The sequence below is a fragment of the Manacus candei genome, unplaced genomic scaffold (assembly GCF_025592945.1).
Source record: "Manacus candei isolate 608988 ecotype Guabito, Panama unplaced genomic scaffold, ASM2559294v1 h1tg000005l, whole genome shotgun sequence".
Lineage (NCBI taxonomy): Eukaryota > Metazoa > Chordata > Aves > Passeriformes > Pipridae > Manacus > Manacus candei.
The window spans coordinates 906,621-933,520 of NW_026138053.1; the positions used below are offsets into that span (position 1 = coordinate 906,621).

Sequence of the window (26,900 nt, forward strand, 5' to 3'; positions counted from 1 at the left end):
CCTGGGCTTGGAGAGCCTGTGCTGGTTGGTAGAGAAAGTGCTTTGTGGGTTAATCATCTTCCTGGCTAACAGCCATCTTGGAAGGCTCGCCCATTTGTCTGTCAGGGATGGACCTTGCCCTGCCCTGCCCTGCCATGATAGAAATCCATCTGCTGTCAAAAATGTCCCTCTCTGAGGTGCTTTTTGGCCCTCCAAATCCTGCCTGTGTGTATCACAGCTTTGGCAGGGGAATGGGCTCCAGACTTGCCCACATACCCCTTGTAAGGATACGAGACCCTCCAGGGCTGGTGTCGGGGTGACCCATTGCCCGCCTCCCATAGCCACCAGTGATAAGGTGAGCACACCCCATTGCTTCCTTTTTCTAGCTGTGTGTGTGTGGGTTCAAGGACTTGGACTACAACACCTGCTGCTCAAGCACAGAGAAGAAGCTCAAGTGGGGCTCCAGGATCTTGCACCTTGTGTCCTTTAGAAGCAGCAGCAGGAGGAGTTGAAAGATATTTGGATAACCGTGTGTTAGTACGGATGTGGAAAATGCCGCCTGCCGAGGAGCCGAACCAAGAGCTGAAGACAGAAGTTGGACAGCTTTCAGCATGGCTTCTTTGCAGAGGTGGAGTAGGGCTGGGCCCTGTTCTCCTCTCAGCTGCAAGGCTGAGGGAGCTGGAAGGAGCATCTGAAAGAAGAGGAAAAGCCCTCGCTTGGGTGAGTAGCCAGGCATGGTGCAGGGAGAGGCCTCGGGGATGGGGCTGCTCTAACTGGGCACAAATGCCGGGGAAGGGGGTGGGGAGGTGGGAAGAAGGGAAAGGCTGTGGACAGCACAGACACTACTCGTGGTGGGCCAAACTTGTGGTGGGACCAGACCTAGATCTTTCAGTGACGCCGTTGTGGGAGGGAGAGTGAAATTCCCAGCGTTTCCTAGCAATGAAACATAGAAAGGGTGGTGTAGGGGGAAGGAGCCACAAATAGGTTGCAACGGACGCTGAGCCAGCACCAACGGGCAGGAGCGCGGCAGTCGCCGCAGGTGGGTCGGTGGAAGCGCTGCCTCCCGGCACCGCGGAGCAGGGGAGGAAGAAACACCGAGATACCCTGTCCCTGCATCTCGGGGGTGCTCGGAGGGTCCGCGGTGCCGCGCTCGGCGCCAAGGGCTGAGCATCCCGGGGCGGAGCGGGAGGCACCGCGCACCCCAGCGGGTGTCTGCCCCCCGGGCCCCGCGCCCGTGTGCCCCGGTGCCTGCGGGACTGCCCTCCTCGCCCGGCGGCTCCGGGGCGGGCGGCGGCGGCGGCCCCGCCCGGTGCGGCGGCGGCGGGCGGAGCCGGCGTGCGGGCGCGGCCCCGTCTCCCTGCGGCTCTCGGCGGTGCGGCGGCCCGGCCGGCTGGGCCCCCCGCAGCCCCGGGCATGGGAGCCCGCGGGCCGGCGGCCGGGGCTGGAGGAGGAAGAGGAGGAAGAGGAAGAGAAGGAGGCGGCGGCGGGGGCCGCTGACCGGCGGCGGGGCGGCGCGGCAGCCCCGAGGCCGCGGTGAGTGGAGCGGCGCGGACAGGCCTGGCCGGGCGGGGGAGGCCCGGGATGCGACCCGGGGGATGCGATCCCGGCCACTGATGGGTGGCACCGCCCCGGCTCGGGGAAAAAGCCTCATTTTGAGGTTCTCATTTTTTTTAAACAAGTTTTCGCATGTGTCGGGGGAAAATTAAGGGGGCGGGGGGACTGTTAGTTGTGCTGAATGCGGCCCCTCGCCCCGCTTTTGGCCGGGAGGTGGCCACCTTTGCTGGCACCGGGGCCATCGGCTCCCGCCGTGCCTCCCTTCTCCTAGCCCCGGGATGTCTTGTGGGAAGAAGGATGGAGTCCATAGAGATGAGCATCCCCTCCAGAAAGAGCATCACCAGCCCCACGGCATGCGCCGCACCAGCGTGAATCCGGCATGAATCCCTGGGGACCAGCTCCCCAGCCCCAGGTTGCTTTTGGCCTCTCACATCCTGCAAAGATGCTGCGGTGGGGGGAGATGACATCATATTTCATAACCCCCTCCTTAGTGGATGTTTCTAAGCCCACTCATGTTCGTGGCGTCCTGTGGCCACCGTTCAATGGAGTGCTTCGCTTTTGTTCCTGTCGAGTATCGCTCTCTGCTTGCCTCATGGACCGCCCTGCCAAAGGGCCCCTAAAATCTGCTCTGATTTTTCCTTTTCTCCTCCTCATCTGGTTGTTGAGGCATTGCTGCTCTGTATGCTGCAAGGGTTTTTGGGGAAGGTTTCTGGCAGGTGCTGGGGCCAGGTAGGTCCCTACATCAAGGGCTGTGCAGAATGACAGGGCGCCGTGACCAGGAGAAAGTTTGGGTGATAACAGCAAAGCCAGCTTTTCTCCAGAGGGCAACTTTCTAGAAAGGACCTGGTTGAGGGGTCGGGCTGCTGACATGTGCCAGGAGACCCCAGGCAATGGGGACGCTGCTCTGTATCCTGTGGAGAGAGGGTGGGCACAGTTGGGGCATTGGGCTCAGAGTGTTTTCCAGCACTTCCCTGCCTGCGGTGGGCTCCTGCCAGCACGCTGCTGCCTGACGGGGTCAGCCCTGCGACTGGGAGGGGGGACCCTGGAGCAGGGTTGCGGCGAAGGATCTTGCTTTTCACTTCAGCTCCTATCCCGCTCCCAGCCAGTGTGGCAATCGCTGCTGGCTCAGTGCCCTGCGGATCCCCAGGGGGCCCCACTGGACACGGCTGGCAGCTGCCAGTGGCTGGTCCCAGGCTGGTTGCCAGCACCCTTGAGTCCTACCTGCAATTCTGACGGGGGTTCCTGCTGCAGATCCCCAAGCACCGGGGTCCCCCTGGGGCCCTGCAGCGGCACTGACCTGTCCCAAGGTCCCCAGGTCCTTGTGAACCTCTGTGCCTGTCCCTTGTGATTGCCTTGCCCTGTCCTAGCAGCTTCCCTGAGTGTGGAGACTAGAGGGGCAGGGATCAGGGCAAGAGCTGGAGTGCATGGCTGTGCTGCAGCCCGAGCTCTGGCAGTGGCAGGGCTGGGAAGGGCCTCATCTGGGACTCTTCAGTGACCATCCCAGCTGGTTTCCCAGCAGGGTTCTGGCCCAGCTCCAGGTGTCATGTGGGGAGATAAGAGGACCCTGACTCCTGGCAGTTCCAGTGTCCCAGGGGGCCTCGTCACTGCCAGCAGCAGGAGGAGAGAGGATCTGCGCTGCTGGCTGTAAGCCGGACCCCCCTGGACATGGTTGGGAACTGTGACTCCAGGGGGCTGGGACGTCCTGCTTGGCTCGGCTTGGTGTCAGCTGTGCAGCTGCTCTCCTGGTGGGTGCCCTGAGGATGGCCCCTGCCGGCATGACTCTCACTGCTGGCCCTGCTTTGGTGCCGCTGCTGGGCTGTGTAGCACTGTGGGGAGGGAGCAGAAAGGGGAACAGGGGAATGGGGTACCTCAGAAAGGAGTGGCTGGTGGGGGAACCTGTTCTTTTGGGACATCCCAGGCTGACCATGTTTTTGGAGAGCGCGACCTTCTCCAAGGGCCCAGCCTGCATGGGGCAGGTGGCACCTCTGGAGGTGCCTTTGTGGCACCTGTGGAGGTGTCCCCATCCTCTGCCTCGGTGGGGAAAAGGGAAAAGGAGTGAGTCTGTCCTGTTCCGGCCTTGGCCTAGGCAAGCAAGGAGGAGACTTGCTGTGTGGGGCTGAGGACCTCTTGGGCTGAACCTTCAGAGCAGGGGCCCAAGTACAGCATTCCCCCTGAGGTGCTCTCTGGCATACCAACCTGCAAGCCCTTCACCTCTGCATGAGGCCTGTGCTTCTGCCCAAGTGTCATTTGGGCTGGGGTTGGGGGCTCAGGCTTGTGGTGTCCTGAGCGTGGGGTTTCTTGGCAGGATCAGGACCGTGGCTGGAGCCGCCCCCCTGCCCCACTAAGCGCACATGTCCGCCTGCCCGTGCCCGGAAGATGACCAGGCTGCTCTTGGGGGTTACCCTGGAAAGGATTTGCAAGGCCGTGCTGCTGCTCTGCCTGCTCCACTTTGTCATCATCATGATCCTCTATTTCGATGTCTACGCGCAGCACCTGGACTTCTTCAGCCGCTTCAACGCCAGGAACGCCTCGCGCGCCCACCCCTTCTCCAACTCCTCCCGCCCCAACGGCACCGTTCCCAGCTACGGGCCGGCCGGTGCTGAGGCCCCATCCCCCAGCACCAAGCCCAGCACCAACCACTCCACCACTGAGAAGCCCTTGCAGCCCTGCCAGGAGACACCTCCCGGCTTAGGTGAGACATGTGGGTGAGCGTTGGGGGTGAATTTGGGCTCTGACTCTGAGCATAGGGCTGAGGTGGGTGCCCATGGATGACATCCTTATCCCCTGGGCCCTGGACGTGGCTTCTTGGTGGTCCCCAGCAGTGAAGCAGTAGAGAACCCCCAGCCTGGAACTGGTCCTAGGACAGCTGGTTTCAGGTTTTGTTAGCCCAGTCTTTCTGCTCCTGTTTAGGAATGGTTTTGGGCGTCCTCTGCCCTCAGCAGTGCCGGTTCCCCTTACAGGTCCCCCTCACTGTTTGCTTTACCAGCCTGGGCGGGAGCAGCAGGTGACCATGACCCTAACCATGTCCTGTCCATCACCCTGCCCTCCCTCTTGCAGTTGGACGCCTGCTCATTGAGTTCAGCTCTCCCATGAGCATGGAGCGAGTGCAGCGGGAGAACCCTGACGTGCGCCAGGGTGGCAAGTACACCCCGCCAGACTGCCTGCCCCGGCAGAAGGTGGCCATCCTCATCCCCTTCCGGCACCGCGAGCACCACCTCAAGTACTGGCTGCACTACCTGCACCCCATCCTGCGCCGGCAGAAGGTGGCTTACGGCATCTACATCATCAACCAGGTGAGGGGGGCAGGGGCGAGGGGGTGGCGGGGCTGGGGGCGGCAAGCAGGCATCGCTGAGCTCTGCCCTGCAGTTCGGTGAGGACACCTTCAACCGGGCCAAGCTGCTCAACGTGGGGTTCATGGAGGCACTCAAGGACGACGAGGAGTATGACTGCTTCATTTTCAGCGACGTGGACCTCATCCCCATGGACGATCGCAACCTCTACCGCTGCTACGAGCAGCCGCGGCACTTTGCCGTTGGCATGGACAAGTTTGGGTTCAGGTGGGTGCCCTGGGGAGCTGGGGTGGTTTTGCCCACTCAGGGCTGGGGTGTCTCACTGGGATGACGTTGGGGCCACCAACCTTGATCGTCACCTGGGGCAGGCCTGAGGTCACTGGCTTGAATTGTGGACCTGGGATGGGAGAGGGTGCAGAGTTCTGGGTAGGAGTGTGACACAGGAAACTGCTGGTGCTTGTACCTGGGGGTCCCCATGGAGCTGACCTCCATCCTTGCCTGTCCCCGGGGCTGACCTGTTTGCTGTCAACCTGCAGGCTGCCCTATGCTGGCTACTTCGGTGGTGTCTCTGGGCTAAGCAAGTCCCAGTTCCTGAAGATCAATGGCTTTCCCAATGAGTACTGGGGCTGGGGAGGAGAGGATGATGACATCTTTAACCGGTAGGTGTCAACCCCTTGCCAGCACCGACTGGTTAGGGTGTACCAGGGCTCCCCACCAAGGTTCCTCGTTTTGTGGGGAATGTGTATGGGCTGTGCTACATGTCAGGGAGGCATTGAATTACCCTCCACTTTTAGGGTTGATGACCCTCATGGATGGAACTGGCCTCTCCCAGGGTGTTGGGGGGCTGTGGGGCACCCCTCCACCTTCTTTGTGGCTGAACCTGCCCCAGCACAGTATGAGGTGCACCAGTGGGGTGGTGTGCCTGCGAGCTCTGCTCCAGACCAGGGCTAGCATGCTAAATTTGGATGCATCCAGGGCTGAGATTAAAAACTTGGAAGCGTCTCAGTGGTGGCCGTGCAGTGGCCACACAGTCATTCCTGCCAGCAGCCGGCAGGCAGCAGCACAGCCATGTGCAGAGCCGAGATGATTCCCCCCACACACCCCCTGCATTGGATGCCAGAGCTGGGCAGTGGCCACCTCATCTCCCTGGGGCTGCCCAGGGGAGCTGTGTGCAGCCAGTGGTGCATAACCAGCCTGTAATGGCCAGACGAGCAAAACACCCTGTGGGTGCCGTGGACACGCGGCACGGTTGTGATTTCCACACAAGGTGGGCTCAGGGTGGGGGACAAACAGCGTGTGGAGCCCTGGAAGAGATTCAGGCAGCCCTTGATGTGAGAGGAGGACTCCAAGGGAAGGGCTAGGCAGCGGCATTCGGGGAATGTAAAGGGCAGGGGCCGCAGAGGGAGGAAGGGATGGATGGCTGCACAGGGATGGCTGCCTGTGTGCAGCATGGGCTGACCACAGCTACTGGGAGTGGCGCTTTGGGCACGGTCTGCCACGGGGCATGTGGCACCCTTGGTCGGGACACTGGCCTGGGTGGGGCCTGGCTTTGCTCATCTTGGCTTGGCACAGCTTTGTTTAACCAGGGACAGGTTTATTTGGCTTGGAGGTCTCTGGGCTGGGGAATGTCCCACCCTGCTGCCCACACACTGATTCCCCCCATGCTCCCGGCCCTCAGCATCTCCCTGAACGGCATGAAGGTGTCGAGGCCCGACATCCGCATTGGGAGGTACCGCATGATTAAGCATGAACGTGACAAACACAACGAGCCCAACCCGCAGAGGTGAGTGAGCCACAGGGGCTGGGGCAGTCGGGACGCTGGGCAATCACTGGGCTCCTCTGCTCTGCTCACCCCCGCAGAGGTCTGGCACTGCTGGCACTATGGCAAGACATTCCCCCATCCTCATCCTGCTCCTCTCTCCACCAGATTCACCAAGATCCAGAACACCAAAATGACGATGAAGCGGGACGGGATCAGCTCGCTGCAGTACCGGCTGGTGGAGATCTCACGCCAGCCCATGTACACCAACATCACGGTGGAGATCGGCAGGCCACCGCCCCGCCTGGCCCGCGGCTAGTGCTGGTGTCACTGGGAGCTCCTGTGCCCGGGCTGGCTGGGCACAGCGGGTTTTGCCCCAGCTGAAGAGTCAGGACTGGACAGGGATGTTTTCTGCCTACTCTGCTGCCTTCTGGAGACGGCTGCCCCCCAGCCGGCCCCTCAGTCCCCAGGATTTCTGTCCCCCCCACCCCCACGAGTGTGTTTGCAGGACCCCTGCCCCATACGTGGTGTGTTGGCGGACGAGCCCGGCTGCCCTGTGAGCAGCTCCCGGCACAGAGGGAGGGGGCAGCCCCAGGCCTGGCAAGGAGCCCCCAGCCTATGCCAGCTCCTGCCTGCACCGTGGGTGGGGAGGGTGAGATCCCACTGCTCTGTGAGAGCTGGGGATCCCCACCAGCGCTGTGAGAAGCGGGGTGCAGGCTTCCCCCTTTGCCAGCGCTGGAGCCTCTGCTGCCCCAGCTGGGGATGGGAGCAGCCCAGGCCCCCCAAACAAGCAGGCAGGATCAGGGCAAGGTTGCTGCCCTGGCCGGGCGTTGCCCACGCTGCTGGACATGCAGACGTGGCTCGCTGTCTTCCTCTGCTTTAGTCTGGTGCTTAGAGCCGGGCCCCGTCTCAGCTCTGCCAAACAGAGACCTCTGGTTAGCAAATGTCCCTCGCTGTGCCTCAGTTTCCCCAGGGCTGGGGGGATGGTGGCTGTATCCCATCCCCCTTCTCCAAAGGCAGGTGCTGTGTGTGTGTGTGCAGCTCCTGCCTGCACCTGCTCTCACCTGCCCTCCCCGCTTTGGCGGGGGGAATAGGGCTCATTTGAATCCCACAGCCCCTCTTGTTGGGGGCTGGTGCAGCCTCCCTCTAGCAGGGAGGGGATCTTCCCCCTTGGAATCTCCCCTTGTCTGCCTTATCCCTTTCAGGCTAGGGGCAGGGGGGCTGCAGGAAGGAGCAGCTGGGGCATGCAGGGCAGGAGCCCTGTGCCCCTCCATGGGACTGGGAGCCCCGGCATCCTTGACACCCCACGGGGCGCTGGGAGCAGTGGGGTTGGGAGCAGGACAGCATGCCAGGGCTGGGGGGCACCGGCAACTTTTGTACATTTGAATGTCTGACCCTTTTTTCAGCGTACGTTGAATGCAGCGTTCGGTCGTAGAGACCGGGGGTTTTGTATTTAATAAAAGTTTGAAAAGTTGGCGGGGTTTGTGGGGCGGGGTGGGGGAAAATCACGGCAGGATGGGGCAGTGGGATTTATGGGGTGGGGGGAGCAGCCTTGTCTGCCACCTCCAGCTGCAGGCTAGAAGGCAGAGCCCCTGCCTCACCCTACCCACCCTTGGAGGCCCCCCAAGCTCACTTAGCACTGGGGATCCTCACAAGTTGCTCAGCCTCTGCTAGGGCAAAGTGCCCAGGGCATGTACAGGGCAAAAACAGCTCTCCTCACTGTGCCATGGACACTTGCTGCCCTCCCCTTCCTTTGGGGACATTGCTCTCTCCCAGCAGGAATAAGCCCCTGTCCCCCATCCTCTGCCTTAGCTCCAACTGGTTTTGTAGGTCCAAGTAGAGCAAAGGAGCATTCCTCAGAACCCAACCTGGCTGCTCAGTGCCAATGCCTTCCATTAGGGGGGAAAAGAGCTGCACCCGTGGGATGTGCTCCCCCACTTTCCAGCCTCTCCCTCCCTCCCCCCCCCCCATGGTTCCCAAAGAAGGGCACAGCGGGACACAGCCTCAGGAATATAAATCTCATTAAAATCTAGGATACTTTAGAACTCTACACCAGGAGAGACACTGGCACAGGCAGCGCTGCCCAGAGACACTGGAACAGGCAGCGCTGCCCGGGGACGCGCGCGTTATTGCTAACAATTAGAGGTGAAGAGTAGCGGCGTGACTCGAGGGGCAGGGCACGGGCACCATGCGGGAACCTGCGCCCCTCGCCGCGGCACGACGGGGGGCTCGGGACGGGGAGCTGGAACATCCTGCTGGGGCTCACCGCCCACCGCCTCCCGCCACCGTGCCAAGCTGTGCCGTGTCCCTGTGCCAGCCTCGGGGCTGCAGCACGGGGAGCACAGGGTGCTGGCTGGGAGGGGAGCAAGCGGGGTGGGAAGGGTCTCACCCCATTCACCCCAAATCAAGAGCTCCAAGCCCTTTGGCTGGAGCCGGAAGACAAATTTAAAACTGCTTGGCCTTTGCCAGTGCATCCTGCTCCACTAATACTGGCTGGGGACTGAGCATCCCCAGATGGCTCGGAGCGAGTGGGCTGGTGCAGCCCTTCGTGTCTCCACTGGTACCTCTTGCTAAGCAGCAGCTGGGGGAGGCCTTCCATCCTGCTCCCCCTTAGCACCATGGAGGGTCCTCCCCTGCCAGTGCTAGGGCTGCCGGGAAAAGCTGGACCTCAGCCCTGCCCTGTCACCCCCCGGCCAGGCTTAAGTACTCCCCAGCCTCCTGCCCCACTGCGGGGCAGGCAGCAGCATCAGGCTGTGCCCACACTGCTTGTGGCTGTGCCCAGCTTTGCAGGCCATTCCTGGCCACCCAAAAGGGCACCCAGAGCCCCCAGTGGGGCCACAGGGTGGAGGGGTGCACGGAGGGGAGCATACCAGCTCACCACCTGCACAGCCCCGGGGTACCGTGCATATGTTCATGCCCACGTACACCACATGTGCGCCCATACTGTGTCTGCGAGGGACACACACGTGTGCACACGTGTGCTCTAAGTGCTTGTGTCTTGTGCCGTGAGATCCCATTGCCTGTGCAAACAACATGCTTGCCCCCCACCTCCCTGTGCCGACTCAGTGCCTGGCACCACCCCTGGGCGTGTCCACCTGTGAGACCCATTTGGCTCTGAGCCACAGCGGATGCCCACCCAGGCTGGGGGTCCCTGCAGTGCCAACCCCTGCCATGATGACCTTGTGCACATACAGGCTGGGATGGCTGCAGGCAGTCTCGGCATGCCCAGCCCTGGTCCCACCCCCTGTCCTCCCCATGGGAAGGTCAGGAGGGTGCCCCATGGCAAGGCAGGCTGCCTGGCTTGGGAAGGGGGGGTGGGAGCCAGGGAGCATCCTGCCCCCCTCATCCTGTGCATTCCCCCAGGACAGGGCCCCTGCAAAGTGCCTCTGGCTCCCGGCCCTCCCGAGGCTGTGCCCCCTCCTCTCTTGTCCCAGCGTCGAGCACAAAGGTTACCGTAAACACGAGGGTTAACGAACGCCACGGGGCGGGGGGCGGGAGGGGTTAACCGGCAAGGAGGTGGGGGGGTCTCGGGGGTGGGTGCTGAGAGCCCCCCGTGGTCCGGTGCGGCCCGGAGCCAGGCTCCGCCAGCGGAAGGTGTGAAAGGGGTTAGAGGGGGTGCAGGGATTGCGGGGGGTCACAGTCTGGAGTCCTGGCTGTGGGCTGAGCCATTACTGCCCTGCATGGGGGATGCAGCCGCCGCCTCACTTTGGCCCTTCTCTGGCTGCAGGGGCTGCACCTCCAGGTGGGACTCGGTGGAGGGGCTGAACGCCGGGGCATAGCGCCCGCTGCGGTGCTCTGCCAGCGCCGGGCCCCAGTCCTTGCTTGCCTTGGTAGCATTTTTCAAGCGCTAGAGAGAAAGGGAGAGGATGGGGGCAAGGTTAGCACCCACCATGCTCCCTTGCCCCCAGCCTGCACCAACATGCCAGCAGCTTCCAGGGGTGCCCAGAGATGTGGTGCCCCATGGCTGCTGCCTGCACACTGCCACTGCTGACAGCGGCAGTGGGGTGAGGGACAGCCTTGCAGGCTGCCCCAGGTGGGACACAGACAAGGGAGTCTAGCCCCTGGCCACCCACCTCAAGCAGTGTGTCCCCCTCAGAACGGCACACTTTGTAGATGGCGTAGATGGGGATGCAGATGACGGAAGAGAGCGCCATGAGGAAGCCGATGCTGATGGCCCAGGTAGGGTAGACATACTCGTTGTAGGAGATGGGCCGGTACTGGATCACTGTGAAGATCAGGATGAACTGGGAAGGGATAGGCAGGATCAGCTAGTGGGGAGAAGCCAGCCTACTCTGCACCCCCACAACCGTTCTATTCTGCCCCATCCCTGCTTTCCCGCAGCCCAGCACCCTCCTCCCCAGAGAGTGTCAAGTCCCAGTGAGCTCCTTGCCCCCTCCTCCCATGGCCCTGTGCCCCATGGTTGTGATGCTCACAAATATGATGGCAGGTGAGATGAAGCGCCAGCAGATCTGGAAGAAGATTGGGGGAGGAAAACCCAGCATCATCTCAATGTCCTTGAAGTAGTTGCGGTGCCCTGGGGAGGCAAGTGGCTGTGAGCCCAGGTGGGACCCTGAGCACCCTCACACCCCACCCACCACCAGCTCCAGATCCCTAGTGGTGGGAACCCACGAGGGCCCCTCAGGTCACACCTCCCCAGACTGGCCAACAGCCTCACCAGTTAGCACACAGCAAACTGCTGACTGGCTATAAGTCAGCGCACCCCCTTCCCCACTGGCTGACTGGGTCAGCCCCACTGGCTGATCAGCTGTAGGCAATTGCACCTACCGTAGATGTACATGATGGCCACGCACATGATGCAGGAGATGATAACCAGGGAGAAGCTGGCAGCATAGTTGTCCATCAGCAGGAGCCAGTAGATGCCCGCCTGTGAGACACACCCGTTGGCACAGCTGCCCCAGCAGTACCACTGCTGTCAGTAAAGCAATGGCACAGCCATGCTGTGCTTGGGCCAGCAACACACAGCCCAAATACCACCACCACAGCTGTCATGGCAACGTCTGATGCCAGGGTCAGCATGGCAAAACTTGAGTCTGGGTACCAGCACTGGTGTTGGCACAGCAAGACAAGGCGCTGGCTGTCACCACCACCAGGGTGGCAACAATGTGGATGTGACTGATGAAGGTGGCCATGGCAATGGCACCCCATCACCACAGTCCCATGGTCACCTACCTGCGTGGTGAGCGGGACGCCCAGCAGGAAGCCCGCCACAGCTACTCCCAGTGTCACAAAGGTCTTCCTGCGGATGATCCACTCGTTGCCCACCTCATCCACGATGGCCGTAACCAGCGTCTCCAGCAGACAGAACTGTGCATGGGGCGGAGGGGGCAGCATGTCACCACCTTGGCCCCACCATGCCATCCCATCCGAACATGCTGGCCCCACCAGGACCTACCTGTGTGCCCAGCCCCAGGAGGATGAGCATGAAGAAGAAGAGGATGGACCACAGTGGCGAGATGGGGAGCAAGGTGAGGGCTTCAGGGTAGGCGACGAAGGCCAGGCCAGGGCCATGGTCGGCCACCTTGGAGACATCCACGCCCAGGTGGTTGGCCATGAAGCCCAGGATGGAGAAGATGACGAAGCCAGCATAGACGCTGGTGGCGCAGTTGGTGATGCTGATGATGATGCTGTCCCTGTGGGAAGAGGAGTCAGGGCCAGCAGCAGATGTGAGGGGCAGTGGCAGGGCTGGGGGTGCTGTGGTTGGGTGCTCACCGGTAGCAGTTGTTGTGGAACTTGTTGTAGGAGGCCATGGTGATGAGCCCGCCCCAGGCACAGCCCAGCGAGTAGAAGATCTGTGAGGCCGCGTCACCCCACACCTGTAGCAGTGGGATGGTCAGTGCTGTGCCTCCAGCCCCGCTCTGCCCGGCCCACTCACCACCCCTCGTCCCTGCTCACCTTGGCATTGAGGATCTTGTCCCACTGGGGCGTCAGGTAGTACATGATGCCAGTGACGGCCCCCTCCAGCGTGATGCCGCGCACGAAGAGGATGGTGAGCACCACGTAGGGGAAGGTGGCCGTGAAGTACACCACCTGTGGGGCGGCACCTCAGTGGGGCGGGGACAGGCAGTGGGTGTGGCCTGGGCAAGGGTGTGGCTATGGACTGGGGGAGGGGTTATGGTCCAGAGCATGGAGTGATGGACCAGGAAGAGAGAATATGGTCCAGGGAAGGGGCTATGGTCAGGGAGGTGGGCCATGGCTACATGGGAGGAGCTGTGCCTAGATGGGGTGGGGCCATGTCCACAATGGGAGGTTCATTCCCAATAAGGGAAGGGCTATGCCTAGGGAGGGCACGGCCATCTACACAGGAGGCATGTCCACACCCAGGGAGCCAGGGAGCAGGGCCCGGAGAGGGAACCCACAGGTACCTTTCCCGAGGACTTGACACCCTTGATGAGGCAGAGGAAGACCACGACCCAGGAGACGCCGAGGCAGCCCAGGAGGGGCAGCCGCACCTCGCCCAGGTTCCCTATGTCATCCGATAGCTGCAGCACATACCTCCTATATGTGGACGGGACAGCAGTGTCAGTGGGGCCCCACCATCACCAGCTCCCCCATCCCCCATCCCACTCCCTGGTACCTCCAGTACTCCTCACTGGGGCTGGTGCGCTTCTGGGTGCTGTTGAGGAGATGGGTGAGGTTGAGGGCAGCGTGGCTGGAGATGTTCCCGTCCAGCACCCCCGCGCAGTCGGGCGTGTTCCAGGGGTTGCTGCAGTACGTCCAGGGCAGCACGCGCGTCATGGACACAAAGAAGTAGTAGAAGGCAATACAGATCACCACGTTGTAGTAGATCCCGATGTACGTGGACACCACCATCATCCCGTAGCCCACGCCTGGGAACAGCACCGGGGAGGGGTGAGCGGCATGGTGCAGCGGCACGGCACGGGCATGGCACGCAGCAGGGGCTTGTGGCATGGGAGGGGTGGGCAGCATGTGGTGCTGTCAGCAGCCTTGCAGTCACGCTGTGGCTTGGCCCCTGGCTGTGTCACAGGGGTAAGGAGCAACGTGCGTGGGATTCTCTACCTCCAAACAAGCCCAGCAGTGGTGAGGGTCCCCTGGCAATGCACATGGGCTGCAGGCAAACCCTTGGGGTCTGCAGCTCTACAGAACCACTGGTTGGGGGTCACTCCTGGTGACAGGGACTTTAGGGATGCAGCTATCTGGTGGCATGTGAGAGAGGCCACACAAACACAGGGAAGTGCACTCCAGGCTGAGCACACCACAATGCAGAGCACACAGGAGAATGTGCGTGGGCTGCTTGTACTCAGACATGACATGCGGGCACATCACCCGGCAGGCAGCCTGCAGGCATGTGCTAGGGGAGCTGGCAGCATGGGAGCACACCAGTATGCCAGGAGATGCACCTGGAGCAGGGTCTAGACATAGCAGGGCAAACATGTGGGCACAGCGCAACCACTGCCTATGGTCCAGGGAGAGGACTGCAGAAGCATGCCCACAGCTGGACATGCCACAGGCACCCCCAGCTTGTTCAGGGGACCTGGGTGGCCTCTGCAAGAGTGACATGCTGGGGACACGTGTGGCATATGCAGGGATGTGTGTGTAATGCCTGCGGTGGATGCCAGCGCAGGGCTGGGGTATGCGCAGGAGACGCGTTGCGTGTGCAGGGGCACGTGTAATGCGTGCAGGGGACGCCAGGCGGGCTGTGTGTGCAGGGCAGCGTGGCCGGGGCATGTGCGCAGGGGATCCGTGCACCGCAGACAGGGATCCGTGTGCAAGGCACGCGTGTGCGGGGCTGTGTGAGCCGCAGGTGCCTGCACGGGGCCAGGTGCTGTGCCGGAGGTGTGCGTGCACCCCGCGGTGTGTGGGGGTCACACCAGGTGCCAGGCGCTGTGACAGCAGGCATCCCATGCTGGCATGTGCCAATAGGGACGGGCGGCTCCTTACCTTTGAACATGGGGCTGACCCTCCAGACGCCGAGGCAGCCCTGGCTGGCAAACTGCCCAAAGGAGAGCTCCATGAAGAAGAGGGGGATGCCGCAGAACACCAGCATGATGAAGTAGGGGAACATGAAGGCACCTGGAAGGCAGGAACCAGAGGATGAGCGAGCAATGACCCCATGTGCTCCCCATGCACCACACCACCCCAACAAGTATCATGTAGGGCTGGGGCCACATCCCCACACCTGCCCAGAGGGACCCCACTCCCCTGTCCCCCTGACACCCACCTCCCCCATTGCGGTAGCAGAGGTACGGGAAGCGCCAGACGTTGCCTAGGCCCACGGCGTAGCCCACGCTGGTCAGCACAAACTCGATCTGGTTACCCCAGTTGCCACGCTTTACGCTCTTGTCCTGCTTGCCCCGCTCCCCGGGCACGGCGCCATTCTGTGGAGAGATGCCATCATGGGGTGTGTCAGCTGGGGACCCCCCCACCAGCTCCATCGGAGGGGTGACAGCCACCAAGCAGGGCTGGGTGGTCCCCAGCATCCTTCTCCATCCCACCCACGCGCCGGCCCCCCACTGCCCGCCACGCACAGGCAGTGCCAAGGAGGGGGAGGGCAGCGGTGGTGGCCCCCCTCCTGCCCCCCCGCGATGAATGGCTCTGCCCGGAGCCCGGCTGCAGCGAAGGAAGAGTCTGCAACTCATACAAAGCAGGTTCGGGCGCCTGAGCACAAAGGGCCCTCTGTTCTCATGCCCCCCCTCCCTGCGCCCAGCGAGAGAGGTCCTGCTGGGTGGCCACTGCCCACAGCTGGGGCAGGAATTGCGGGACCCCTGGCGTGAATCAGAAGCCCCCCTCGATGGGAAGTAAGGTGCAGTGACTAGAGCAGGCAGGGGGCCAGGTGCCTTCTCAGAAAAGGCACCCTGCAGGGTCCTGCCACCAGCTCAGCACCCAGCAAGGTGCAGCACCCATGCTCGGGGCAGCTCACAGGGCACCCCATGCAGGTGGGTCCCCTGTGTGGACAGCCCCAGTGCCCAGCTGTCCTTCACTGCAGGGGACAGGGGAGGGCAGAAGGGGGCAAGAAAGGGCTCTTTGTGCAGCCTGCTGCACAATGTGAGCTCACACCAAGAAGGACAACAACAACCAGGATGAGCACCCGTCACCCCTGGCAGGGATGGCACCCATCACCCCTTGGCTGTGCCCCAGCACAGCCCTGGACTCATAATAATGTCCTGCCTGCACGCTGTGGAGCTCTGGCAGGTTGGGCTGAGGGCAGATGGCATTTTGGGGTACAGGGGTGCCCCAAGCCCTCCCTTCCCCACCTGAAGCCAGGTGATGGGTGTATAGGGTGAGGGTGCTGGTTGCCACTCCACAGCCCCACAGAACCCACAACCCTAAAGGAGCAGTACAAGGTGCTGGCAGCCCTAAGAGCACGTTGGAGCTCCACAGTGCCAGTTTTGTCACCACAGACACCCCCGCGCCCATGCCCACTCGCGCTGCTCCCCCTCTTGCCTCCCGCTCCGTGTGCCCCCCACGATGGCTGCCAGTGAGTGGGGCCACAAATGGGAGCCGTCACTTTGTATCTGCTCACGCCGGCGGGGTGCAGGCAGCAGGCGCGGTGCACCTAACCGTATCATTTGATTAGGGCCGGCGCAGCCGGGACGTGATGCCCAGCGACTCCGGCACCGCGCTGCCAAACAAAGCCATCTGCTGCGAGCGGGGCCCGCACGCGTCGCGGGCGGCGGGGGGGCTGCAGGGGCGCGGGGCCGGCGGAGAGGGGCGATGGGGGGACCGAGGGCACTTTGGGAAGGGCTACAGGGGCGATATGCTGTCGTGCCCGGCCGGAGAATGGGAGTGCCCACGCCTGACTCCATGAAGCAAAAGGTCCGTCAGAAACGAGCTCACAGCAGCTCCAGGTCCCGGGGGAGCCCCCTCTCAGGGGAAGTCCTTACTGTGGGGTGCTGTGCAGGAGCAGGGCTAAGGGGTCTCCAAGGCGGGGGGGACAGGACACTGGCACTGTCCCTGTGCCAGGGCACACTGCCCACTCGAGCAGACTGATCTGATTGGGAAGCCTCTGATTAAGCTGCTCACACTAACGAGGCTCCTAATGAGCAGCACAGCCAGCAGGAGGGGGGGCAATGCTCCAGCTTGCCTGACAAAGGGTCTGGTGGGGGGATCACATACACTGCATAGTCCTGGCTCAGCCTGGAGCCCTGGTGCCCAAAGGGGACCTCATCCCTGTCCCAAGCCACCACTCTGCTCAGGTGACCCTGGCACAGCTTCACCCCCATGCCCGATGGGGCATCCCAACTTGGAGCTGTCTGGCATCAGTGCAATGAAACAGCCAGGCCTCTGCTGCTCCCCCCTCCTTTCCTGCAGCACTGGGCTTTGGTGCACTTGTCCCCAATAAGGGGGCAGCCACACGTGTGTCCATGCATGCACAAGCAAGCACACGTGCGCAAACACTTGCATGCTCACCCATCGGCTTGCTACCAACCCCCCCCCCCCCAAATCTAGGAAGGTCACCCTGTCCTTTACACTCATTAACCACCCTACCAACCCCACATGGTAAAAGAAGGGGGGGGACAGAGAGAACCCAGACATCTGGGAAGATGAAACTCCCCCTTCTCCCAGCTGTGGGAAAGGGACAGAGCTGGGAAGCAAAGTGAGAGCTGCCACCCAGCAACTATGCAGTCCCTGGGGGGGCCAGGTCCTGCTCCCAGGCCCCAAATTTTCCATGCATGTAATCCCATGCAGCTCTAAAAGATGCCTGGCTTGGGTGGTAACATCAATGGGGAGGAAAGGTGCCCTAGGCACCCCAAATGTCCCCAAAAAGGGAACATCCAAAACGTCCCAAAAGGGGAGTGCCCAGGGCATCCTTCCTCCCTTACCCAGGGAACCCACTGTACACCATAGACAAAACTTCCCCAGCCCAGCAAGGCAGGCATCATCCATCACCCTGCCTGGCACCAAAGCCTTTCTCATGCTAAGGAGCATTGCCTCACACAATGACAGCTTGGCTGGGGTGCCCGGATGCCCCCCACTTCCCTCAGGGGCCCTGATTTATGGCTGGGAAGCTTGTGGTGGTGGCAGAATCTATGCTGGAAGGGGATGTCCTCACTGGAGGCATCTCCAGCATGATCCCCCTCCTCTTTCTTCCCCCATTCAAAATGCCCACACCAGGGTATTTCAGCCCAGCAGAGACACTCTGTGGGGTATGAGCCTTATCCAGCCCCCCCCGAATCAGTGAGGGATAGTCAATTCTTCCACCCAACCTCCTACTGGGGTGTCAGGTCTGCTCCTGCAATGCCAGCACAGGGTACCAGCCATCCCCTGATGTCATTGGTCACTGCCATGGCGATGGCAGCAAAGTCATGACTGGGTTAGGCAGGGTTTGCTGGAAGATCAAAATAGATGCTAATTAAATCATTTGCCACAATAGTGGCTCTTTCAGGGCAACAAAGTGGGGTGCAGTATGCCTGGGGCAGATGAATCCCAGCCTGAGGTGGGGGTCCCCAGGGGTGGAGGGATGGAGTCACTCAGAGAGGGGGTGTCCTGAGTGCCCTCGCTGGCTGTCCACTGATCCTGGGTGCTGGGGGCCCTATAATCAGTCCCTGTACTCCCTTGTCCCTGGCACATGGGGTAATGAATCCACAAGTGTCAGCCCCGCATCAGAAGTTGCTGTGCCCTGCCAGCCTTCCCATCCTGGTTCTGCCAGCCCCACCGGCACATCCTAACTCTCCCTGCTCTCTCTCTTTGGTGCCCAGTCCCATGTTTGCCTCTGCCCCAGCATAGCAGAGGCATGTTGTCAGGGAAAAGGCATCCAGCGTGGCCTGGCCAGTGGCAGCATCATCCATGGGTGCACAGGCAAGGGGACACTCCCAGGGTTGGGGTGATGCAGTGACAAGGGGGATGTCCAAATCCCAGGACCTCTCAGCAGTGTTATACAGCCCTCACCACCTCTCAGTGCAGGAGGCTGCCCAGCCCCAGTGACAGCCCCGAGTGTGCTCTGCCAGCCACCCACAGCAGCACCAGTGCTGCCCCGAGATGCCACGGGGAACCAGGGCAAGCTTTGGCATTGCTCACTGATGCCCATGAAAGATAAGAGGATGGGGAGGGGAGAAGGAGGATCTTTGCTATGCTCTGCCCCTGCACCCTCAACCCAAGTGCTGTGCACCTCTTGCAAAATCAGTAGGTTCCAGAGTCAACAAACACACAACTGTCAGACAATCTCCTCTTGCACCCAGCACACACGAGGCCACGGAGGGGTTTGGTGCCATGCTGTGCCCTCCCTCCCCTGGAGCACCCCATGTCCCTGGCTGTAGGGTTTGGGGGTACCTCTCCAGCACGCCATGGCACAAATCTGCAGCTGTGGCTCAGCACTGCACAGCCATCACAGCCAGAATAAAGGGTCTCGGAGAGCCACGGTGGTGGGGGGACAGCACTGGCACAGCCACCATTCAGCCTGGCCCCCCCGCTCTGCCCCCCAGACCCTGTTCTCACCTGCCCACTGACCTGCTGAGAGGGTCCAAGGGGGCCCCGCTGCTCGCAGCTGCCATCCGGGGGCCCAGGTTGGATGGCTTGGTGAGTCCCCAGCTTCATTGGCACCTCGGGCTCCGGCGCAGTAGCCGCCCACCCTCCCGCCTTCCCCCGCCCACTGCCTCCAGTGCTTGGCACTGCTCCCCACTTGCCTCCCGGCCAGGCTCGGCCCCTTGTCGCCTGCCCCGACACGGCACCGGTGCCCCACCACGCCACCTGCCCCGGCACCATCCTGCCTGGCCCACACCGCAGGCACCCCCGTGCCTACATAACCCCCACAAGCTGTACCCCCACGAGCCAGGTGCCCTCCCCAGCCAGCGCAGGCAGGGCAAGACAGCGCAGGCTGCACAGCAGGCTCAGCCCTGTCCCACTTAATGAGGCCTCATTAGCAGGGTCCAGCTGCTCACAGCCCCACACGCTCCAGCAGGCAGCACTGCCCTCCCAGTGGGCACTGCAGCCCGTCTGTCCGGGGCCAGGAGCTGCTCTTGGAGCATGGTAGAGGGCCACGTTCTCTCAGAGCCCCCATTCCCATGCCCCATCACCCCCTGCCCCACACATGCATTCCTGCCCCTATGCCCATCATCCACGCAGCTGCCCGACCCTGCCTGCCCAACCACAAAACTGTGCACTCAAGGGCTTCAGGGACAGGGCATGGCCCCGCCTGGGGATAGGGGCACAGGGACAAGCCTGTCTGCTGGCACATCCCCAACCTGGTGCCATGCTACTTCACTCAACGTCATACTGCTGGCGACATCATGGGGTCTCCATGGCAACCCTCACAAGGTCAATGCCCCGGAGGGGACCATCTGGCTGGCAGGAGGTCTGTGCCACGACCCCTCCGCTGCCCAGGCACCCCACAACCTCCCTGCTCACCCCTGTGCCAGCATGGGGTGGGACCCTGGTGGGGTGCTGTGTCCCATAGGAGGGCAGGCACAGGGTGCCCCCCAGCCAGGCTCGGGGTTCCCCAGCTGCTCCCAGCCCTGTGTCCCGGCTGGGGAGTGTGGCCAAGGCGCCAGCGAGGCATGATGGTGCATGGAGGGCGGGGGGACGGGCCGGCGCTTTCGGAAGACCATCTGGGGTCCGGGCAGTGGCGGCCGTGGGCGCACACGTGAACAGCACACGTGTGTGGGGCGGGCGCTCAACCCCCCCCATGCCAGCACCCAGTGCTTGTCCCTGTCCTGCACCAGCCACCCAGTAGCTTGGGACGTACCCCACCCATGGGATGTCAGCACCCAATTGTGGTCCCCAGGATGTGTGCAAGCCCAAAGCCATCCCACGCTGTGCCAGCCCCAGTGATCCCAGCCCAGTCATGCCCTACATGCAACCAGGTACCTCTGTGCCCAGACATCCTACAAGGTGTGTGGGCACCTTGTGAGCATCCCTCTGTGCTCCGGTTCAGCTGTGTCACTTTGCCTGAGCCACCTTCGTGCTACCACCAGGTGTCCCGCCCCAGGCACGCTGCCCCTCTCGCCCCCCACAGCAGCCTGAGCACAGCACAGCAGAACCCACAGCCCCATCCTGGGGATGCCAGGCCCTGTGTCAGCCCATGGGAGCAACGTGCCGCTCCCTTGGCAGCCCAGCCAGCAGACAGAGGGGACAGCCAGCTGCATGGAGACACACCACTGGAAACAAAGGGTCTGCACTGGGACCCTCACCTTCCCTGGCGTTCTGGTTCCCACCCTGGCTGGCTGGCGCTGCTGAAGCTGAACTAGACATAGGGGTGACGGGTGCATGGGGTATGGCCACAGGTCTCCCAGCCCCTGTCACTGTCCCCTGACAGGGCTGCAGGGTGACAGGGACAGGAGTGATACCCAGGGACCTGCCCTGGGGCCAACATCCCCTAGCTTGAGTGCTTCCCGACAGGGCTGCCTTTCTCTGGCCCCATTCTACCAGGGCAGACATGATTCTCCCGGGGCGTTCAGGCAGAAAAATCCCCCGCCAGCCCCCCCCATCACTGCCCCTTGGTATTCCGGGAAGGGCTCCTGCAGCCAAAAGCCACTTCCGCAGCTCCTGCTGCTGGCCGGTGGCACTGCGCCGCTGGGGGTGTCTGGGACAGGCAGAGCCCCCCCAGCCCTTAACCCCCAGCAGGTCAGTGGGAGCAGTACCCCAGTGTCCAGCCAGGGTGGTCTTGGGTGACCACAGGAGCCTACCTGAGCTGGGCACCCTGCGGTCAAAGGCTGCCCAGCCGTGCCAGCAAGGCAGCCCTGGGAGTCAGGAGCCACTGGCAATGCTGGAGCCTGAACAAAGCACCCTGAGAACAACAGAACAAAGTGTCCTTAAAGGCCAGAGAGGGAGAGGCTGCTAGACCCTCCCTGCTTCCCTGTGGCCCCACAGGGACTCTCTCTGCCCAGCCACACAGGGACTGATCCAGCTCCAGGAGGTGCCCTGCACCCCGTTGGGTATCTGCTGTCAGGATATCTGTGGAGCTTGGGAACAGTAGGGTTCCCCCCCGCTGCTTGCTGTTTTGGAGTGAGCTTCACAGGGGTGCCCGCAAAACACAGAGCCTGCAAAAGCAGGACACAGCACCGCCATTCCCCAGGCCCCAGCCCTCAGGTGGGGAAACTGAGGCACAGCTGTGCATCACCCAGCTGCTGCCTCCATCACCCCTGTCCCTCCCCAGGTGTGACACAGCGGGCACCCCAGGTCCCACTGCACCCGTCTGGCCCCAGAGACTGCACACACAACGCTGGGCAGTGGTTGCGCGGCAGGAGCCTGACAGAGGTGGGGGGAGGGGTAGGAGCGGCACCTGCAGGCAGGGATGAGAGGACAGGCAGGGACCAAGCTTTGCCAGGTTACTGGCAGGGCCCTGGAGACAGGCCAAGGAGATTAGCTCCCTTCTCCAGGGACCCAGGCAGCTCGGTAGCCAGTGCCTGGCCTGCTGCAGCTCCTCCTGAGGTTCTCAGGATGCAGGGATGTTCTAGGAGGAAAGATGCTTTCACAGGGACCTGCTCTTCTCCCTGTAGCCTCCATAGCAGCACACTCCATCCCTGTGCAGGGGTATCCTTGCACTGTGTAAACAGAGGAGCCCTGGAAAGAGGGCTGAGAGCCAGGGGAGTCAACACAGCATGTGTCAGACCCTGTTGCATCTGACACCCTGGCCCTGGGGTGGGCTGGTCAGGTACTTCCGAGAAGCAGGTTAAAGATTTACTGGGAGCGGGTGGGCACTCTTATCTCTGGCTCTCTGCTGCCCATGTCAGGCTCAGCCCTCATCCTGGTGCAATGCTGAGTGCTCTGGCCAGGGTAACAAAACACCAGCAGCATGGAGTCACGGTAAGCACCATGTGCAGAAGTGCATCCCCATGACAGACCCCTGATCGTGCCCAGATACATCCTCAGCACCTCCCTGTTCCCAGTATGGGGCTTCTCCTGGAGAAATCTGCCCTCCTATCCCACCAGATGCCCTGATCCCTTCTCCACTGTGGCAGGATGGGTGCTGGGCTCCCCACTGCAGGCACAGCCAGTGGGGCCACGCTGGGACACGCAAGCGGAGAAGCCGCATGCACGCGAGTGCACTGAAAGCGCTTGCTGGAGCATGCCGCTCCCCTGGCTCTTGGCTTCCCAGGCAAATCCTGGCTCCCAGCCCTGCGGCTGGAGTGTGCAGCTATTTCAGGAAGCCCCCCGGGAAGGGGAGGGCCTGGTGACCGTGTCAATCCCAGCGTTCAGCTCCCATCCTTTGGGAAAAAGGGTAAAAGCCAAGCCCAGCTTGGGCTCACCTGCCCAACACAGCACAACAGCCTGTCATGGGAACCTGAGCTTGGGGCTCCCAAACCCCTTACTGCACAGCAGAGCTGCCACAAGCACGGGGTCATCGCAGCCCTCCGACAAAGACATGCAGTGGGCACATCCCGCATCTGCCCAGAACACCGAAGCCATCCCTGGTGCAGGTGAGTGCCTGGCAGCCCACAGCATCCTGCAACATATCGCTTGTCAGGATGGAGGATCAGGCACTACACCAGTGCCTGGAGAAACCTGCCTGCACACCATCCTACCAGCCCAGTCCGGGAGAGCCCGCTGGATGGAGGCAAAGGGGAAGCAGCCACATCCACACCCTTCTGGGGGTACCTGGCATGGAGGAGCCCCTGCACCCTTTGCCAACAGCAGGTTGTGGAGCCGCCCGCCTGGAGAGCTGGGGTAGATGATAAGGCTGGGCAGAGTGCCTGAGATGGGCGATAGCATCTCCAGGCACAGCAAGACACCGCACCCAAGCAGCCCCACAGGCAGCAGAGAGAGCACCAGCCCGGCAGTCATCATGCTGGGGGAGCACCGAGGTGGCACAGCCCCGACTGGGGGCCCCAGAACGGCATCAAGCCCTACAGGAGCCCCGGTGTCTTGCCCCCTGGTTCTCTGGGTGCCCGAGGCAGTGGCGTGCACCAGCCCGCTCCCTCCACCCCAGCACTTACCAGCAGCCCCTCGCTGCACTTATCGGCCATTCCTGGAGGCTGGAGCACGGTGCCGGCTGCCCAGTGCAGGGTCCCTCGCCTGCCCACTCTCCGTCACGCTGGCTGCGCCACCAGCACTACTGTGCTTCAATCCACCGTCAGAGCAAGCTGGGCAGAGGGGAGAAGACACCAAGAGAGACGTGACTGGCGGGGTGGGCACGTCCCCCCCAGGCCTCCCCCTCCCTCCAGGAACCAGGGGACTGTGCCAGACGAGTTGCTCCCCTGTACCTGCCCACTGGGTAGTGGGGCTGGTGGAGGACACCGGGCCCGGGGCCAGGTGGGCTGCCGATGGGGTCTCTTCCTGCTGGCTCCCACCCCCTTCAGCGTCTCTGAACCCCCTGGCACCCACAGGAGCAGCGGCTCCCAGGTGTTTCCCAAGAAGCAGTTAAAGATTTACCCGGTGTGGACAGACGACCTTGCGGGCAGCTGGCTGCCGGCCCCCCAGCAGGTGGGTGTCAGGGGCCGCGGGCAGGAGTGGGGGCCCCTGGAGCTCTCCCCCAGCGAGAGCTGAAGCCGAAGTGGCTGCGGCACACGACAGCGCCGGGACTGGGCGCTGAGCGGGGCCAGTGCAGGGCTCAGCTGCCGCGCAGGACACAGATGGGAAACGATTGCCTTCTGCCCCGGTGCATCTCATGCACGTGCAGCGCAGGGGGGCCGAGCCGCTGGGCTCTGCCGGGTGCCAGGTGCTGCTGAACAGGGCACAGGCAGCTGCCTCCCCGGCCCTTACCCCTGCCCCAGCCTGGGGCTGCTGGAGGCCCCAGGGGAACACTGAGGCCTGACCTCGCCAGGAGGGACGGACAGTCTTGCAAAACACCAACCTGATTGTCTGTGCAACAGCATCGGTGTTTGCAGAACCCACATCAGTGCTTGGTGCCCTTGGTGGCTAAAGGACCCCTGACCCCCACCGAGGGTCCCTGACCACACCACCAGCAGTCAAACACACCAGGGCCTATCCCCAGGCTGCCATGAGTCTGGAGTGATCAGCAGAAGCGAACGTGGCCCTTAAGTCATGGGGAGGGAGCATGGGCAGTGGAGATAAGGGGCAGGAAGCTAGGGGATGTGGGGTGAGCCCCCAGCCCCTCCAGTGCAGACAGGCTGCTGCCAGCAGATACCGCACCCCACTGCCAATGCCTTCTCCAGAAGTGGCTGCATTTCCAGGGTAGCCAAGATGTCATCACTGACACAAGCCTGACTCCTTGCATGGCACAGGGATCTCTCAAAGGTGGGAGGCGCAGGGTCAGTGGCCAGACTTCACCTATCATCACACACCTATCGCCAGCCAGCCAAAAGCTGCCTGCCCTGCGGCCCTGAATTCAGACCACGGACTCATCCCGTGTCCTGAGAGGGAAGAGTGCCCAAGGGACTGGATGGTTGCCACTCCCCTCGGGGTCTGCCGGGCGCTGATAAGGCTCCATGACTGCATAGATGCCACTGGCGTTGGCTCCCAGCCTAGCGTGGAGCGAGCGTGAAGCCAGCAGCGGGATAGCATTGGGACGGATGCAGGGATGCCCGAGGATGCAGCATCCCCTGGGACAGCCCGGCAGGGATAGGGATTCAATCCACTGGTGGCTCTCCCGGAGCTGAGTGATGCCATGACAGACAGGAGGACACGGCAGCTCACGTACTTAGAGACGGCACGAGTGACACCTGGGTACACACAGAGGCTCCCATAGGGCTGTCACACCTCGGCGGGGGAGGCAGCCCGCGGCACCCAGGGGAAGGCCACGGATGCCGGGCCGGAGGATGGAGTGCCCTGTCCCTTCCTGACCGGCGGGTGGGTAGCCCGAAGCACCGGTGCAGCAGCCGCTGCCACCTGCGAGGCCGTTTCCTCTGCCAGCATCCGCCGGGCCCGCCGCAACCGGGGTTCCCCGGTGCCCACGGGAGGCTGGCAGCGGGCCGGCCTGTCGCCGCCATGCTCCCCCTCCCGCCCCGCGGGGGCGGCTCCGGCGGCGGCCCCGCGGGCAGCGCTCGCCGCGACGCGCCCGCCGCCCGGCTCCCCCCCGCCGCCGCCGCCCGGTGCAGAACGGCGGCGGGGGGGGCCCGGTTACATCAGCCGCCACGTGGTGGCTGCTCCGCCGCCCCGCCCCGGCACATGCCCGTGGAAAATTACCGCCAGCCCCCCCGCCCCGCCACCGGGCCGGGCCGCCCCGGTGCCCGCCGTCCTCCCGGAGTGCAGCGGCGGCGGTCCCGCTCTGCGCGCGGCGCCCCCGCGCTCCCCCGGCACCGCGCCGCCACCGAGCACCGAGAGCAACAGATGCGGGACCGCCCCGCATCCCGCTATGCCGCTGTCCCGCTCCCGACACGGACCGATGGGTGGCCGCTCCTGGTGCCTCTCCCGATGTCCCCGACCCCGCCGCTCCGGAGGCCCCCACCGCCCCCGTCTCCTTCCCGCCCTTCTCCGGCAGCCCACCGACCCCTCTCCCGTCCCATCCCCAGTGTTGCTGCGGCCGCGGGACGGGCCGTGCGCCCGGTGCCGGCGGAGGTGCGCGCCCCTTACCGTGCCCATTCCGCCGCCCGGCCCCTCCCGCCACGCCGGGTGGGCCCGCGGGGGCGCCGCTCCGCCGCTCCCAGCCCGGTGTCGGTGCCGGTGCCGTACCAGGCCCGTAGCCGCCGCCGGTGCTGCCGCCGAGTTAATGAAAGTTTGGAGGTCGGTGGGGGCTGGCACCGCCTCTCGCCCTCGCCGCCGTGCTCCGCCCCCCGCTTCGCCGCGTTTCCCCCCCCCGCTTCGCCGCGCTCCCCAGCGCCCCGCCTCGGCACCCGCACCCGTGCCCGCAGCGCGGCTCACGCACCGCGGGCACCGCGGAGGGCGAGGGCGCAGGCGGTGCCGCGGGCACGCGGGGTACGGGTGGCACACACGCACACGCGTGGGCACACGGGTACACATGGCACACACGGGCGTTCTGCACACACGAGCACGGCGCGGGCACACGGGCACACCGTGCGCTTGGCACACTTGGGTGTGCACATGGTACACTTGGCACGCGTGGGCACCAGGAGTGCACATGCAGCCCACAGGCATGTGGACACAGAGGACCATATGCAGGCTTGCCCGCAACCATGGCACATGTGAACATACATGGGACACGTGGGCACACACCGGCTCCTACTGGGCACACGCGCATCCCCGCACACACGGGTTTTCAGACGCAGAGGAACACCCAGACACAGCGTGCGCACAGGTGATCCTGGGCAGTGGCATGGCCACAGGCTCCAGCCAGGATGTGTGAGGTTAGTGTGAGTGTTGTACGTGTATGGGGGTCCGTTGCACATATGTGGGTCACACACTGTATGCCCCTGCCTGTGCGTGCTGCTTGCTGGCACATGTACACGTGTGTGTGCATGCAAATCTGTACACTTACACCCATGATCTAGGTGTGTGCCTACATGTGGTTGTACATGTTTGCATCTGCATGTGTGTGTAAACATCCG

At 63.1% G+C, this 26,900-nt stretch overlaps 2 protein-coding genes across 8 annotated transcripts; one reads left to right on the forward strand and one right to left on the reverse strand.

Moving 5' to 3' along the window:
* Positions 1-305: 305 nt before the first annotated feature.
* Positions 306-8,056, forward strand: B4GALT2 (beta-1,4-galactosyltransferase 2). 4 transcript variants are annotated; one of them, XM_051797341.1, is made up of 7 exons: positions 306-699; positions 3,839-4,225; positions 4,591-4,826; positions 4,900-5,090; positions 5,360-5,482; positions 6,502-6,606; positions 6,751-8,056. In XM_051797341.1, exons 2-7 carry the CDS (start codon positions 3,910-3,912, stop codon positions 6,899-6,901), a joined length of 1,122 nt encoding a protein of 373 aa, XP_051653301.1. In that variant the 5' UTR covers positions 306-699; positions 3,839-3,909; the 3' UTR covers positions 6,902-8,056. The 4 variants fall into 4 exon arrangements, with proteins under 4 accessions (XP_051653301.1, XP_051653329.1, XP_051653320.1 ...); XM_051797369.1 differs by lacking the exon at positions 306-699 and adding an exon at positions 1,327-1,512; XM_051797360.1 differs by lacking the exon at positions 306-699 and adding an exon at positions 1,817-1,945.
* A 530-nt stretch (positions 8,057-8,586) lies between these two features.
* On the reverse strand, positions 8,587-26,140 carry SLC6A9 (solute carrier family 6 member 9). 4 transcript variants are annotated; one of them, XM_051797143.1, is made up of 14 exons: positions 25,969-26,140; positions 23,433-23,579; positions 14,783-14,939; positions 14,503-14,634; positions 13,178-13,430; positions 12,966-13,098; positions 12,496-12,630; positions 12,313-12,416; positions 11,996-12,233; positions 11,773-11,907; positions 11,368-11,467; positions 11,016-11,116; positions 10,656-10,826; positions 8,587-10,429 (listed from the first exon to the last, which is right to left on the reverse strand). In XM_051797143.1, exons 2-14 carry the CDS (start codon positions 23,460-23,462, stop codon positions 10,217-10,219), a joined length of 1,902 nt encoding a protein of 633 aa, XP_051653103.1. In that variant the 5' UTR covers positions 23,463-23,579; positions 25,969-26,140; the 3' UTR covers positions 8,587-10,216. The 4 variants fall into 4 exon arrangements, with proteins under 4 accessions (XP_051653103.1, XP_051653120.1, XP_051653114.1 ...); XM_051797160.1 differs by lacking the exon at positions 25,969-26,140 and adding an exon at positions 24,290-24,309; XM_051797154.1 differs by lacking the exon at positions 25,969-26,140 and adding an exon at positions 23,700-23,818.
* Positions 26,141-26,900: the final 760 nt, after the last annotated feature.